Source organism: Canis lupus, chromosome 23 (genome assembly GCF_048164855.1).
Source record: "Canis lupus baileyi chromosome 23, mCanLup2.hap1, whole genome shotgun sequence".
Lineage (NCBI taxonomy): Eukaryota > Metazoa > Chordata > Mammalia > Carnivora > Canidae > Canis > Canis lupus.
Window position 1 is genome coordinate 44,001,738 of NC_132860.1, and position 15,555 is coordinate 44,017,292.

The 15,555-nt window shown below is 46.3% G+C and overlaps 1 protein-coding gene across 2 annotated transcripts in view; it reads left to right on the top strand.

Moving 5' to 3' along the window:
* The window catches only part of FAT3 (FAT atypical cadherin 3), a 652,630-nt gene that overhangs the window by 585,162 nt on the left and 51,913 nt on the right, over positions 1-15,555 (top strand). For both annotated transcript variants that reach the window (XM_072794993.1, XM_072794994.1), the window contains exons 14-18: positions 5,143-5,532; positions 8,280-8,494; positions 9,746-9,883; positions 11,272-11,415; positions 14,470-14,667. In XM_072794993.1, the coding sequence (XP_072651094.1) occupies positions 5,143-5,532; positions 8,280-8,494; positions 9,746-9,883; positions 11,272-11,415; positions 14,470-14,667 (1,085 nt within the window). The remainder of the gene's footprint in view (positions 1-5,142; positions 5,533-8,279; positions 8,495-9,745; positions 9,884-11,271; positions 11,416-14,469; positions 14,668-15,555) is intronic.

A 15,555-nucleotide genomic window follows, 5' to 3' on the forward strand; every position in this document is an offset into this window, starting at 1 on the left:
GGGGGATGATCTTTTGGAAATACAAATGAAACTAGTTCTATCAGTTTAATTTGGAAATGGAGCACAGTCTGGAAGATCATCTTGGCCTCAACTGACCTGAACTGTCATTTTTAAAATGAAGAGACTTGAAGGGTGCTTGGGTGGCTCAGTGGCTGAGAGTGTGCCTTCAGCTTGGGTCGTGATCCTGGGATCCTAGGATGGAGTCCCGCATCAGGCTCCCTGCCAGGAGCCTGCTTCTCCCTCTGCCTTCTGCCTCTCTCTGTGTGTCTCTCATGAATAAATAAATAAAATATTTAAAAAACAAAAATGAAGAGACTTGTGACCCAGTGAAGAAGTTAAGTGACCTGTCCAAGTACACTTGTATAGTTTGGCCAAACCATGAGCCAGAGGCAAGGTCTCCTGTCTTCCAGAACTGGACCACATGTCTTCAAAGCACTCACTGTGCTTTCAAATGCCCCATGCCCCAAAAATCCATCTTTCCATTTGGATGAATTAGGAGAACCTAACGTCCATTCAGAAACCTTCCAAGGAAGAGAATATAGGTGCCTTTGGCCACCCCACCCCACAGTTTTACACCATTCCCATACTGGGAATTTTTATGTGCTCTTTCTTCCCTCCAACTCCATCCCACAAAAATGCCACTACCTCTTACTTCCCTTGAGCAAATCAGGATTTCAACCATTCTCTTTTTACTTGATTTTAATCCTCTGAAGACCTGCTTGCTCCATTTGCCACAGTTATAGAAACTTGACTTCCAGTGAAAGTCATACTTCTCTTGGTAGCCTGTCATTTCAGCGTTTTGAGAAGCTAAGTAGCTCCGTCCTCATTAAATTAGGCTCAAATTGGAGAAGAGAATTACATACTTAAAAACACAGACACAAAATGATGGATTACTGTTACACCTTAATATAACACATGGTGACATGGAGTAAGAGCATTAGACCAATTAGCAAGCAAGTTTTCTACTCGGGTTCATCTTTTCTGCTGGGTACGTAGCAACGGGATGGTGATTTGAGGGATGGCATTTATCATACGCCCTTGGATAGGAAGTTACCATTTTAGTGACACGACTTGCATTCATTTAACAAAGATAGCACCCATCACCTGGTAACACAGCAAAGATCCAAGTGCTACACCAGAAGTACTGGCTCTAAATTGGCATTTACCTGTCTGACTTTATTTCTAGAAGTTATTGAAATCCATTGCGAGTGGGTCTAAGTGGGGAATTTTAATACATTCCAAAAATACATTCTGCTCTTTTCTTGAGAGCTACCAAATCATAAGTGATGCCATTTGGCAGGTTTGTTGAGGTTTTTTTTTTTCCCTCCCCCTTTTCTGGTCTCACTTCCATATCAGTCTGATTGGTAACAGAAAGGAGAAGGAAACAATAAATCTCCCAGTTCCTCCTGGTGTGAATGCCCAAGATACTGTCAGAAGCAGAATGTATGGGAAGTGGGGGGAGTTGGGGTCAGCAACTTGGAGGGGGGAGGGAATGGTTTTCTGCTGTGGCAAAGCAGAAAAACCCTGTCACCGAATTTAAATTAACAGAATCTGCCCAGAGGGGAGCCATGGTCTTTGTGTGGCTGATTAATGTCAGCCTTGTAAACGCAGTGCTCCACAACAGGGCCAGCCCGCTGAGCAGGAAGCTCAGAGAACACAGCATCTCCTGCTTGGGGATGTGAGCAGAGTGGATGCCTCTGAATAGGGCTGGAAAAGAAAGCCGCAGATTGGGAACGTAGGTGATAGGTTTGATTGGATTTCAGCCGTCTGTCCCAGTGGAGGAAACACAGGCAGCCAGCAGAGGCACCTTCCCTTCAGGCCTTGCTGCCACAGAGAGCAGCAGTGTGCAGATCCAACCCCTACCTCTCCTCACTCAGCTCGTTCGGAGCACCACTGCTGCAGAACAGTGAGTCATAAATTCCCTTCTTCCTAAATGATCTCCAGATCTAAAGAAGAAGCATGTCCAGGGGCAGATCTCTGGAAATCCGTAAGGGGATTGGCCTAGGGAACACAGGATTTTGTCCCTCATGCTCACCTAATAATGCTAGTGGCAGCAGGCAAATCCCTCAGTCCTTGGTTTATGCATCAGTGAAGGGGGTCTTGTTGTCTGCAGATGCTCAGATGAAAGACCCTACATGAATTTCCTGCCCCATCTTATTGTTAGTAAGGGTGGTGTTCCATACGCTGGGGGTGGAAGTCAAACTCGCAGGCAGTGTGTGGGATTTGAAAACCTGTGTGGTATATTTATGTCAGTCGCTGATGTGTTTCCATAAATCTGTTTTTGTGACTCTGAGAGGTGTCCTGAGAGCCTCTAATCAGCCAAGGCAGCTTCTGGCACACACAACCAGCTCTGGCACCCAGGCAGGGTTATTGCAATCCTGTGCATATTCACCCCCCGGAATTGTGGAAGGATTTAATCTTGGAGCCATACTACAAAGAGCCAGAAAGCATCCCCAAAACCTCTGCTCTTATTTCCAGGGGCAGCAAGGGAATAGGAAAACCTTGTTTTTAATCCCAGTACCAATAAAATCAGAAGTTGATGTTTATATATCACAGGGCCGTTGTTTTGAAAGAGAAATAAAAGTAAATGATGAAACTTTGGAAAAAATGGACTCTCTGGCATGGAACCAAGAACAAGCTCTCAGTGTTGACCTTTTGGTTAAAGCCACATAATGCAATTTATGTCACTCCCTGCAGATAGATGATTTTATTGGTTTGCTGGGAATTTTGGCTGAAGAGAAATTACACATTGAGAGAGTAAAGTGTTTAACTCTTATTACTGCCAAATGTCTGACCCCATAGTGTGATGTTATAATAGAAAACAACACAGAGTGAGGCCCTCCCTTCTAAGAGCTTACATTCTAGGAAGGAGTCCATGATTCACAAAAGGCATTTTCAGATGGCAGTCCTAGCTAGAGACCCTTGATTAATGACTGTATTCATTGAGCGCATGTAGGATCAAAATAATGTTATATCAGCCTGTAGCGTTGTTACATTTTGCCTCTTAAAAATCTTAATACCTGCTGAATTTGGGGTGCATAAACCATTTTGAAGTGCTAAGATCCTCTGATGAGGCATTCAATCAGTCTTCAGAACCTGAAGTCAATCTGATCATCGTTCACTAATTTGTTGGTTGTTGGTAGATATTTTCCTGGCTGATAGGTTTTAGCTTTGTGTATATTAAGGTAAAATGCTACTTTGCTAAGTGAATGCGTTTCTTTAAATCACAGAGTGGGAGGTCGCCCTCGGAGTAGATCTTCTCCCTTCCTTGATGCAGTGCTCGAGGCTCATGGCCGTCAGATTGCTCTTTTCCTCTTTACATTCCCTTATGGCCTCACCCATCTCATGGCTCTGTGTGGCACCTGATGGCTGGCAGCCCTCACATCCCTAGCTCCAGCATGGACCTCTCTTTGGATCTCCAGCCTCCTGCCCAGCTCCCTACTTGAATCTCCACTTACACACAAAATGCCCATCTCGAATTTAATCTGTCCAAAATGGGGCTCCGGGTGTGTCCTCTAAATCCTCATCCTCCTGCAGCCCTCTCTATCCCAGCTGATGGCGGCTCCCACTTTTCAGCCACTCAGGCCAAAAGTTGCATCATCCTGGGATCTTCTCTTTCTCTCACACCTCGTCTCCTGCCAGCCCCACCATCAGAAAACAGTCTTTTCTCACCACCTCCGTGTTCAGAACAGGCCGGAACCGACCACTTCTCACCACCCAGGGCCCACCGCCTGTGCAAGTCACCACTGTCACATGCCTGCATTCCTGCGGGAGTCGACCAGCTGTCTCTGCTTCCTCGCTTGCTGTTCTTCTCACCCCTTACAATTAGTCTGGGTGATCCTGTTAAAAATCTGAGTCCCGGGCAGCCTGGGTGGCTCAGTGGTTTAGCGCTGCCTTCAGCCCAGGGTGTGATCCAGGAGACGTGGGATTGAGTCCCATGTCCGGCTCCCTGCATGGAGCCTGCCTCTCCCTCTGCCTGTCTCTGCCTCTCTCTCTCTCTCTCTCTCTGCCTCTCTTTCTATCTCTCATGAATAAATAAATAAAATCTTAAAAAAAAAATCTGAATTCCGTCTCATGACTGCCCGTCTCAGGGCCCTTGGCTGGCTTCTCACCTCAGCACTACAACCCCACACAGTCTGCTCCCCAACCTGCTGTCACCCGGAGCCATCTTCTACTCCCTTCTTCCCAACCATAGTCACAGCAGCCTTCTTGATGATGGATGATGCTCTCACATACACTCGAGGGACTTCCACCCCTGTCCTTGCCTGTCTCTCTTCCTGCAGTGTTCTCCCCCCAGACATCTGCACTATTCAGTCCCTCCCCTCATTTGGGTTTTTCTTCAAATGTCTGGGCCTTCCCTGACCACCTTAAAGTTACCATCCTTCCCTCTACCTCCCAAACTCTCTCTCCCCAGCACTCCCCATTCCCCCCTTTATGGCTTTAGTTTTCTTCCTTTTTACCCTCTAATGTGCCATTTATTTGACTGATTGTTTGTTGCTAATTTCTTATGTACTCCCACAGAGTGTAAGAAATTCCTCACGAAATGTTTGATCCTTGGGGTGCCTGGGTAGCTCAGTGGTTGAGCGTCTGCATTCGGCTTAGGTCGTGATCCTGGAGTGCCAGCATTGAGTCCCACATCGGGCTCCCTGCATGGAGCCAGCTTCTCCCTCTGCCTGTGTCTCTGCCTCTCTCTCTGGGTCTCTCATGAATAAATAAATACAATCTTTAAAAAACAAAACAAAAGAAATGTTTGACTCTTGTCTGTTGCTAAAATCTCTAGCACCTAGAATAGTGCCCGATAGATTGCAGATACTCATTTACTGAAGAAATGAATTAAATTGTATTTCTCTTTCTGTGGCACATCTTTACCCACATATGTATCAGCATCTTAGAGTTTTTCTTAAAGATGCGTGGGGTTCCTTAATATATGAAGAATACACAACTATTTATGATATTTGTTGCCGATATTTTACATTTCTTTACCACTTAATTCCACCATATATTTATTAAACTTTCGTAGGACCAAAGCTGTTGACTTCTGTCATTGTTGTCCTTTGTCTAAGTCAGCAGAGCTATAATATTCTAGTGAGTGCAGAGCATCAAGCTGCACTCTTTCTGCTAACGTTCCTGCATCTCCCATAGGCATCAACAGGAAGGTGGTGTACTCCCTGGCGGACTCTGCCAACGGGTTCTTCTCCATCGACAGCTCATCAGGCATCATTATCCTGGAGCAGCCACTGGACCGGGAGCAGCAGCCCTCCTACAACATCAGTGTCCAAGCCACCGACCAGAGCCCTGGTCAGGCTCTGTCCTCTCTTGCTACCGTCACCATCACTGTCTTGGACATTAATGACAACCCCCCTGTATTTGAGCGGAGGGACTACCTGGTGACAGTGCCTGAGGATACCTCCCCTGGCACCCAAGTGCTTGCTGTTTTTGCCACCAGCAAAGATATCGGCACAAATGCTGAGATTACGTATCTCATCCGATCTGGGAATGAACAAGGGAGATTTAGAATCAACCCAAAGACAGGTGGGTAAATGGCAGCCTATTTAGAATTCATATTTCTCTTAACCATCTAACCACCCTCTGAATGGGCTCTTTTTCCTCTCCTACCCCTCTCCCAGTGAAAGCACACCTTCTCATGGCAGGACCTGCATGCAGACCCAAGGGTCCCTTCTGGTACTCTGTTTCTGTGGATGCCCCCTGCCAAGTGTTAAGCCCCCAGCTGTGGGCTCATTGGGCAAATACTTGACCACCATGTGGGGTCCTGGATTTCTCAGAGGAAAGCTTGAAAGCAGTAACGTGGTTCATTGATGGGGACAGGAAGTAATATTTGCATACTGAGCATAATTTGTTTCTTTCCCTCTCTTTTCTGTTTTTGCTTTGTTTCATTTTGTGTTGTTTTATTTAGATCATGTGTTTATGGGTGTGGAAGTGCTCTTAGACATCAGTGTGCACTTGTCCCCATCCACACTCAGGCTGCCACTCTCTTGTCACCTACCAAAGCAGACAAGGATAAGTGGCATGCACGGTGACATGCAGGCCTTCTCAACTCAGTACCCCAGGCAGCCAGAACCAGCACTGTATTTGGGTCCTGCCCACTAACTGCCAGTCAGAACACTGTCAGGTCTTACCACACCCTTTGCAAACTCAGGGCCAGTGTGGCATCGCTTAGGGAAAACAGGTCAAAAAATGAATCAAGAGAACAGAAGGAAAAGCCGGACTTTCTTTTCATTAGGGAGTTAACTATTGGGGGCACTTTGAGTAATTCAAGAAGCAAGTTTGGACATTCTTTGAAGAGTGAACATATTCACCTTTTCATTTTTCATAGTGTTTGTATTAATATTTTTGAATCACTTTCATGAGTAGTCTCATTTGTTCACCCAATCCCCCATGAATAGTCATGTCAAAGCAGGCCTATTTTTCAGATAAGAAAGGTAAGTCTCTTCCACTTCCTGTCCATTGGACATAATTCCCTTATCACAAAAGGAAAATGCACTCATTGAGTAAGGTGGGAAAGGAGGTCCATTCTCCTTTGGATAGTTCAGTAAACATGAATAGGAAACTATCATAATCTGCAACATTTCTTTAACATGATGAATATGCCAGTTTCCTATTAAATCATTAGTTATGTTTCTCATTTTCCATATGAGAAAAACAGAGCTTTGAAGAGGTTAAGTAAGGTCTCCAATGTCCACTGAGAGTCACTGGGGGATCCAGGATTTGAGCCCAGATCTCCCTGATTTTGGAATACATGTTCTTCTCTCTATAGAGCACTGCTCTGCTGGGGTGGGGGATGGTGAAAATAGGAAGAGGATACAGTTCCTGCCCTTAGGTTTAGGAAGGGGGAAACATTGATGGAAGAATTGCATTAGCAAATTCTCCCAGCAGTAACTCTGTTTATTTATTTTTTTTTAAGATTTTGTTTATTTATTCATGAAAGACAGAGAGAGAGAGGCAGAGACACAGGCAGAGGGAGAAGCAGGCTCCATGCAGGGAGCCCGACATGGGACTCCATCCCAGGACTCCAGGATCACACCCTGAGCTGCAGGCGGCGCTAAACCGCTGCGCCACCGGGGCTGCCCAATAACTCCATTTATTAAGGTCACTACTTCGAATTAAAATGTATGGGGTTTCCCTCATTTAAATACATGTTAGACTTAGTCTGTCTAGTTACGGCCATTGTATATGAATACCATGGGGAAACGGTTAAGTGCTGTTTAATTTTGGCACTGGATAACGAGACTGGGATACAAAACAAAGTGCTAAGAGGGGTAATTGCTAAGAAAACTTAATTATGGAGAGAAAGAAGCTCTTGTTACAGGCATGACTTTGGTTTCTCACCTTAAGTAGAAGGGCAGCTTTAGCAGCTAGGGAAGATGCCTGTCTGCAGATGTGAATGGATGTGACATCCTGACCTTGGTCCCAAAGATTGTTTTCCAGTTGGGAGAGAGGTTAATTCCTTTGAGAACTGCTCTACAGGCAGTACGATGACCAGTTTCCAATTGCAGAGTGCAAGATTGGGTCAGTTCACCAGAAAGAGATAGAATGGGAAGGAAAAGCACTCACAGAGCCCTTCCTAGGGGTGGCACCCAGCCAGGGCCTGTCACTTGTTCTACTTCCTTAAATTAAATCGCTTTGTGACATGGACACTACTTCTGCTCTATAGTTGTGGACACTAAACTCACACTTACTGTTTGGCCACTAATCCCAGGTATTTCCTTTCCATTAGGTCACGGTACCTTGAGATGTCTGAACTCTTTGCCCTCTTCGTGCTGTAATAGTTTGAGATAAGCACATTATAACTTGGTGAGGCATGTTAGTCGTTAATTGAATTCAGTGAAGTCTGCAGGTATTCACTTGCTGACTAGGGGCGGGGTCATGCAGTCACATCCACACATCTCAGCTTATTCTCTGTCTGCCCGGGTCCAATTAAGGGATCATAGGGAGACACTTACTAGGGATGCTTCTCCCTAGCGGCGTATGCATGAATGATGCCAGAGAGTTTCAGGCTGCTTGAGAGATGTTCAGAAACTATTGCAGAAATAGTCAAAGACTTTATTTCTTCAGTGTTGTGTCTGATGGATGGCTGTGTTTTTTAACTGACAGCATTAGTCAGACTCTAAGACGCTTTCCGTGGGGCATTAAATAAACAAAATCTTGAATATTTAAAATTCTTGGATAGAGATGATGTTATAAATATTACCATGATTATGGAACTGCTGACCAAAGTTTTTTTCCTAATCAAATCAAAAACTTCCCATTTTTCTTCAAAGGAGGTATTTCTGTCTCTGAGGGCCTGGACTATGAATTATGCAAAAAGTTTTACCTGGTGGTGGAAGCCAAAGATGGGGGCACGCCGGCTCTCAGTGCTGTGGCCACTGTCAGCATCAACCTCACGGATGTGAATGACAACCCTCCCAGGTTCAGCCAGGATGTCTACAGTGCTGTCATCAGTGAAGACGCCTTGGTCGGAGACTCTGTCATTTTGGTAGGTACCAGTGGGAGGTCCAGATGTCCGAGGCTCATAGTCATAAATAGAGTGAAAAAGTGAGCAAAATCTATCTTGAATTCTCATTACACTGTTTCTTCTCAGGGTCTTTTTGTCCCCAAGAACCCCAGTCAGTCACCAATATTTCAGCTGCTCCTTCTCCTTTTCTACATTGGAGTGCCTAATAAATTCATTTATATCAAAGTATAAGTGACCAATGATTACTTTCTTCCTGGGAGTGTCTGTTTTTGTTTTTTAAGAAAACAGAACAGACCATGAAATACATTTCTAATGGCAGCTCTCACTGGTTTCTGACCTTAGATAGTAAGTTATGGGGTGACTAAGATTAAATAAATCCATCCTCCCCCCACCCCACTCATGCACACACGCACGCATGCACACACACAGAGCCGGACAGCTATATATGGGAGCAAGATTAAGACTGGCCACTCTTAGAGAAGCTCTTTCTGGAAGGAAGTTTTTTTAATACCAGTAAGGACAAGCCGTGTGTTAGGAGAACATAAGTTCTCTCAAACTTACAAATTACATTTGGGAAATCATCAATCCCATTCTTAACCATCATCACCACCCCTACTGGACAGGTCCCTTCCATCTGTCCTCTCTGGCTTCTGCAGTCCCTGGTATGGGTGTTCATTCTTTACACTCCAGTGGTGAACTTCCCAGGCCCTCTCTCCTTCCTGGATGTGACTAGACTACTTGCACACATAGAAATCCCAATATCCCCAAAATGGAGCAGTAAACAGTGGGCCAGTGAGGTTGCCATGTGGGAAAAGGAATTTTCTTGGGCTTCCTTAACCTGGAACTGCATAGATTTAAAGAATGTCTGACTCAGTGGTGGAGACCATTATTTGCAGAATTGGGGAAAAAAAATAACCAAACTATCCATATCAGCTTTGGCTCTATCCTCACTGACTCAAGACATGAGGAAAATCATGTGTAATAAGTGTCATCAAGCTGTAGACAGACAAAAATGGAAAGAAAGTGGCAGCTCCAGTAATGGTGCCTCTTTCAGCCAAGCCATGAGCTCTTCCAACAGAGGCATGATCATGAGCATAGCACATGAGCATAGCACCTAAGACAATTGTCAGAGTTATGCCCATTTGTAAGACCTGGGGCCCTAAGAATAAATCTTTTCTCTATCTCTTATGTCATGTGTTTTTGTTTTGTGTTGTTGTTGTTGTGTTTTTTTTGTTTCTTTTTGTTTTTTTTTTTTTCTTGTGTCCCATGAAGCTAGTAGCGGAAGATGCAGATAGCCAGCCCAATGGACAGATTCGTTTTTCCATTGTGAACGGAGATCGGGACAATGAATTTGCTGTGGAGCCTGTCCTAGGACTTGTAAAGGTTAAGAAGAAATTAGACCGGGAACGGGTAAGCTAGTTTAGGCCAGCTCCCCTCCTATCCACACCATCCCTTCACTGGAATCCAGTATAGGCTCCCTGAGTAAAAGTAGGAAGATTCTCCATCCCAACTAATGAGAGTAAATAGGATGGGCCGAAATGCAGCATGACATATTGGGGCTAAACCTTAGAAAGAAGTTTCTGCCAATAGGTACTGGCAACTTCTTACTTATGGGTGTTTTAAAGAAAAGGCAAAAGATGTGTCTTTCTGGATGCTTTGAATTTTGGTCCTTCCTAGAGCAAGGAGGCAAGAAAGTACCTTCTGGGGACACCTGGGTGGCTCAGTCTGTGAAGCGTCTGCCTTTGGCTCAGTTTGTGATCCCAAGGTCCCGGGATCAAGCCTCACATCAGGCTCCCTGCTCAGCAGAGAATCTGTTCCTTCCACTCCCTTTGCCCTTCCCCTCCTGTTCATGCTCTTTTGGACTCAAATAAATAAATAAAATCAAGAAGAAAGAAAGAAAGAAAGAAAGAAAGAAAGAAAGAAAGAAAGAAAGAAAGAGAGAGAGAGAGAGAGAGAGAGAGAGAAAGGAAGGAAGGAAGGAAGGAAGGAAGGAAGGAAGGAAGGAAGGAGAAAGAAAGAAAGAAAGAAAGAAAGAAAGAAAGAAAGAAAGAAAGAAGAAAGAAAGAAAGAAAGAAAGAAAGAAAGAAAGAAAGAAAGAAAGAAAGAAAGAAAGAAAGAAAGAAAAAGAAAAGAAAGTACCTTCAGCATTGGGATCCTGTGGTCCTGGTCTTATCAGCAGTGTTAGCCCTAGGGGAGCAGATACAAAAGGATCATCTGAAGGTATTTAGGTCAGAAAGAATGATCCAGAAAAGTCTTCCTCTGCCAAGGTTGAGCATTGTGTTTTTTGACTAAAAATATATGTCTTCAAAGTGAAATTAAATATGGGAAAAGATGTCGTAGTAGTGGTGCTAAAAAGCAGAAAAGCCTCCCTGGGTGGTATATCCCCATTCCTCCTGAGGTATCAGAACTGATAAATAAGATCAGCGTGACAGCTGTTGTGTTTGAACGAAGGCCAAGAGCTGTAGGTCTGACCAGGGATGGTTTTGCCCCTCTAGGGGACTTGGCGACATTTGGGGACAGTTTGGGTTGTCCTGAATGAGCAGAAAGTGATATTGGCTTCGAGTGAGTAGAGACCAGATATGCATCTAAACATCCTACAAAAGCACAGGACAGCCCCCAGCAGGCAAGAATCACCTCGGGCCCCACATGTCAGGGGTGCCAAGGCTGAGAAACTCTGGTCTAGAGAACCAAGAGTGAAGGTGGCCGATCTCCCGCAAAGCCGAGCCGAGTGTGCAGGTCCTCAGAGTGTGAGCAGGGGAGAGGAAGTGCTTTACTGTCGGCCCTTTGTGCTTTGGCAGGTGTCCGGATACTCCCTGCTTGTCCAGGCAGTCGACAGTGGCATTCCTGTGATGTCGTCGACTGCCACCGTCAACATTGACATTTCAGACGTGAACGACAACAGCCCAGTCTTTACCCCTGCTAACTATACTGCTGTGATCCAGGTGAGCAAATCTTGCCTGCCGGGCACTAGTCCTTATGCACTCAGCCTTCCTCCTCTCTCTGGTTTCACTCATCATGTCGTCTCTTTTTTTTCCTTTATACCTGATAAAAGAGCCTGACTCTTCCCAGCAACTGACTGATAAGTATTGGTGAGCACTGTTGCCAACTGGGTTCTTTCTACTGTCGGGCACTTTGCGTGTACTGCTTGTCCCCATCACAGCCCAATGACATGGGAGAGGGAGGCAGCCCCGGCTCCACAGTGAGGGAGCTAAGGGCCTGAGGGGTTCAGTAGCTCATCCAAGGTGGCACGCTCGGGATTTGAACTCGGGTCAGCCTTCTGCAGAAAGTGCCCTGTCTTCTCCCCAGCCACAGGCTGCCTTTCAGCCTCTCCATGCTGTCCCAGCAGCGGAGGGAGATTGCTGCAGACTGTCTCATCTCTCCAAGACAGATTGGGCATCAGGAAAGAGTTGCTGCTCATTAAAATCAATCTTCCATAAGCAATTTGTTTAGGACTTTAAATCCACCTGCTACTTAGAATTACGCTGCGGGATGGAGTAGCTTTACTACTGATATTGTGCTCTCAGGAGGGCATGACTCTTCTTCTCATCCATTTTTTCATTCAAAAGATGTTTCATCTTTTTGAGCTCGGTGCTAGGGGTGGAGCTGCCTCCACTTCCCAACTCCGGGAGGTTCAGGGAAGCCAGTCCGGGACCACTGTGGGCCTGGAGGAGCCAGAGGAAAGGGGGATGGATATATGTGTTGTGAGGGGGCCTCAGCTCGTCCAGAGACCCAGTTCTTGCCTGATCCAGTTTGGCCTCAGAATCGCCTCCCGCGGAGGCTGCAGGCTCTGTGGGCAGAAGGTAAGATGAGAGTGAGCCAGGTCTGGAGGGACGTCTTTGGAATAACATCAAGACTGCGTCTGGCCACGTCTGGCAGCAGGCTCCCCACCTCCAGAGGAGGACTGGGAGGAGAGCAGGGAGGAGGGGTGCGCTCACTCAGAAAGCAAGCAGCCCTCTGCTTCTTGCCTCCCACTTTGTCAGCGAAATCTGATTCCTTCACCAGTGGTAGTTTGGTCTTCCTCTCTTCTCTGATGCTCTTTCCAGCAGTCGTGCCTTCTCCTCCCCTCTCCGGCTTCCCCCAAGCTGCCCCCAGGGCCTGCACCTTCTCGCATTTCCCTTTCTTGAAGATCCCTGCCCTCCTCCTGGGCTGCCTCCCAGGGTGGAGCTGCTCGCCTTGCCTCTGTGTGCTCACCCCAAAACAAAATGGGCTCTGCTTGCTGAACATTCAGTTTTATGACACCCATCAATCAGTCTGACAGACCATTTCCACATGCACCACAGGAGAAACAAGAATCGCAGCCATGAGCAGTGACCGTGGCTCCTGTCACCCTGGGGCCTGGCTCTGTCCTCTGTCCCCCTTCCTTCTCAGATAGTGAACCCTGGGGCTGGCTCTCTCTCTCTCTCTCTCTCTCTCTCTCTTTCTTTCTTTCTCTCTCTCTCTCTGTCTCCCTCTCTCTCCAGTGGAGGAAATGGCCTTTATAAAGTGAGCAAACAAATCAATAAATCTTCTATTTTGTGTGGTGCTGAGTATGCTGTCACCGCGAAATAGTAAATTCTGTGCAGGGCTGAGGCAGTGCTGTGGCTAATGCCAGAGGGAAACAGAGGCTAGTTCTTGATGACAAAAAGGCCACTTGAGGGGCTCCTGTGTGGCTCGGGAGTTGAGCATCTGCCTTTGGCTCAGTGTGTGATCCCAGGGTCCTGGGATCCAGTCCTGCATCAGGCTTCCCACAGGGAGCCTGCTTCTCCCTCTGCCTATGTCTCTGCCTCTCTCTCTCTCTCTCTCTCTCTCTCTCCCTGAATCATGAATAAATAAATACAAATCTAAAAACAAAGAAAAGGCCACTTGAGAGAAGGCACAAAATGAGAGGTCCTTAAGGTCCTTTTCTCTTTCTCCTTCAGAGAACATTCCTTGCTTTTTCCAAACCAGGATAATCTCCTTATTCCAACACATGGTTTTCATAAGACTAACTCAGCCCTGAAAGCTTGAGTGTGCCTGTCCCGTACGTGACTCCTGTCCACACTGCAGCGTATCATGGTCTCCATCTCCATGACCCAAACTTACTTAATGCTGAATCGATGTCATCAGAAGGCCTGAACTAATGAAACTGACTTCAGGCCCAAGCTGTGGTGATACCGAAGTCTAAACAGAGCAGGGCAGGAAAACCAATGCCTGAGCTACAGAGGAATTTAATTTGGCGTTATCGGACTAAGGAGAACCCTCGCCCCAAGAAGGGGTGACAAAGAGCCTTTGTGTCTCTATTTTGGGGAAAAGGCAGAGAGGTTCTGTAACATGATGCTTGAATGATAACATCAGGGTTTCCAAAAATTCTGATGACTTGAAGGATTTTCTTTCTCTTCATTTTCAGTTTGAGGAATAGTTTACCCCCCTTGCTCTTTTCTCGAGAAACCCGGCAGAACCGTGTTCAGAGGGGTGAGGTGTCAAGGCCCATTTCCCACCCGGCATATGCCTTTGTGTACTTGCTGGGAAGTTGCCAGGACATGCCCCAATCCCCACCCCATCCCCGAGCAAGTCCAATCTTGTGACACCATGTCAGTGTTGGGCCTCAGCATGATCGTGTTGTGATGGGGGTGATGAAGTGCCTTCCCATCCCAAAAGGTTGATGCTTTCTTGGCCTTGAGGGGCCTTCCGACCTACTCACAAAAGGCTGGCGAGCACCCTGTTTCCCCAGAGCTGCTTAGGTGATCTCAGGGAAATGAAGGACAAGATGGAGCTGGTGCCACCCTGGGTGGTCCTGATGTTCCCACCTGCAGCTCAGCGTCTCAGGGGCAGTGGAGGGGAGGCAGCCAAGGATGCAGAGCATGATGCTTGCAGACACCCGCCTATTTTCAGAAGAGAAGATAATATCACAGGGAATCCCTTCTGCTCAAAGCCCTGTTTTCTCGCCAGTAATGATGGTTTGTTTGTTTTTTTTTTTTTTTTTCAATGTGAAGAGAGGTGTAATTTTATCTTCCTTTTTAATATCCTCTTTTATGCAGGAAAATAAGCCAGTAGGCACCAGCATCTTGCAGCTGGTGGTGACAGACAGGGACTCATTCCACAATGGGCCTCCCTTCTCCTTCTCGATTTTGTCGGGAAATGAAGAAGAGGAGTTCGTGCTGGACCCACATGGGATCCTGCGATCAGCCGTGGTCTTCCAGCACACGGAGTCTCCAGAGTACGTGCTGTGTGTCCAGGTATGACCCGTCTGTCCAGGTACAGCCCGTCCTCTGTCTGCATCAGGCCACCTTTGGCCTGTGCCTGTTGGATGGGTTTTCTTTGTTGAGCAAGTCAACAGAATTCATTACTGCGCAGGAATGTTCCCCCTTTTACTCTCAAATTCAATTTCACACCAATAAAAGCGGCCTCTTTGTGTGAAATTGAACAGGAAGGAAGGGAAGCGTCATTGTTCAGAGGGACAATCCTGTAGGCTGTGCCAACCAGACAGTAGCTGGGCTGAAACCTGCATTCTAAAAACTCCCGGGGTTCTAACTGACCCTCCAAGACCACTAACTGGTCAAGGCTTGCTGCTTTATACTGAGTAGAAGTTGCCACATTACTCTACCCGCCAAAGCTCCCAGTCTTTGTCCTAATGTGATTGAGACATATCATGGCCTCTGCTTCTGAAGCAGAATTTTGCTTGGTAAATTGTCCCAGGGAGGCAGGAGGGGACCAAGCACTCAGATGGCCATGGCCTCCCAGCATGTCAGCTTCCTCAAGATCAATGGCCTGTGTGAAATGAAATAGGACAAAGAGGCCAAAGTATGGAAAGGGTGTGGCTAAGAGCAGGAAATGAGTTCTCAGGAATTAATTTTGCCTGTACCAAGATTTGGGTCCCATCCGTGAAACTAAGTGACTTTTTGATTCGCAGATGCCACAGAGGGCAACCCTAAGTCATTACTAATGGTAGCAATAATTATTATTTATGTTTGGATAGCATTTCATTGTGTTCATTATTTCTTAGAATAAACTATGGCTTACTCTGCTCCATGAAACCTTCCGAATTAATGGCTTTCGGCTCTGAGCATGTCCCTAAAGTTAAACTACACCAAGTGCTAAGTTTCTGCCTTCCCAAGGTCCCTGTG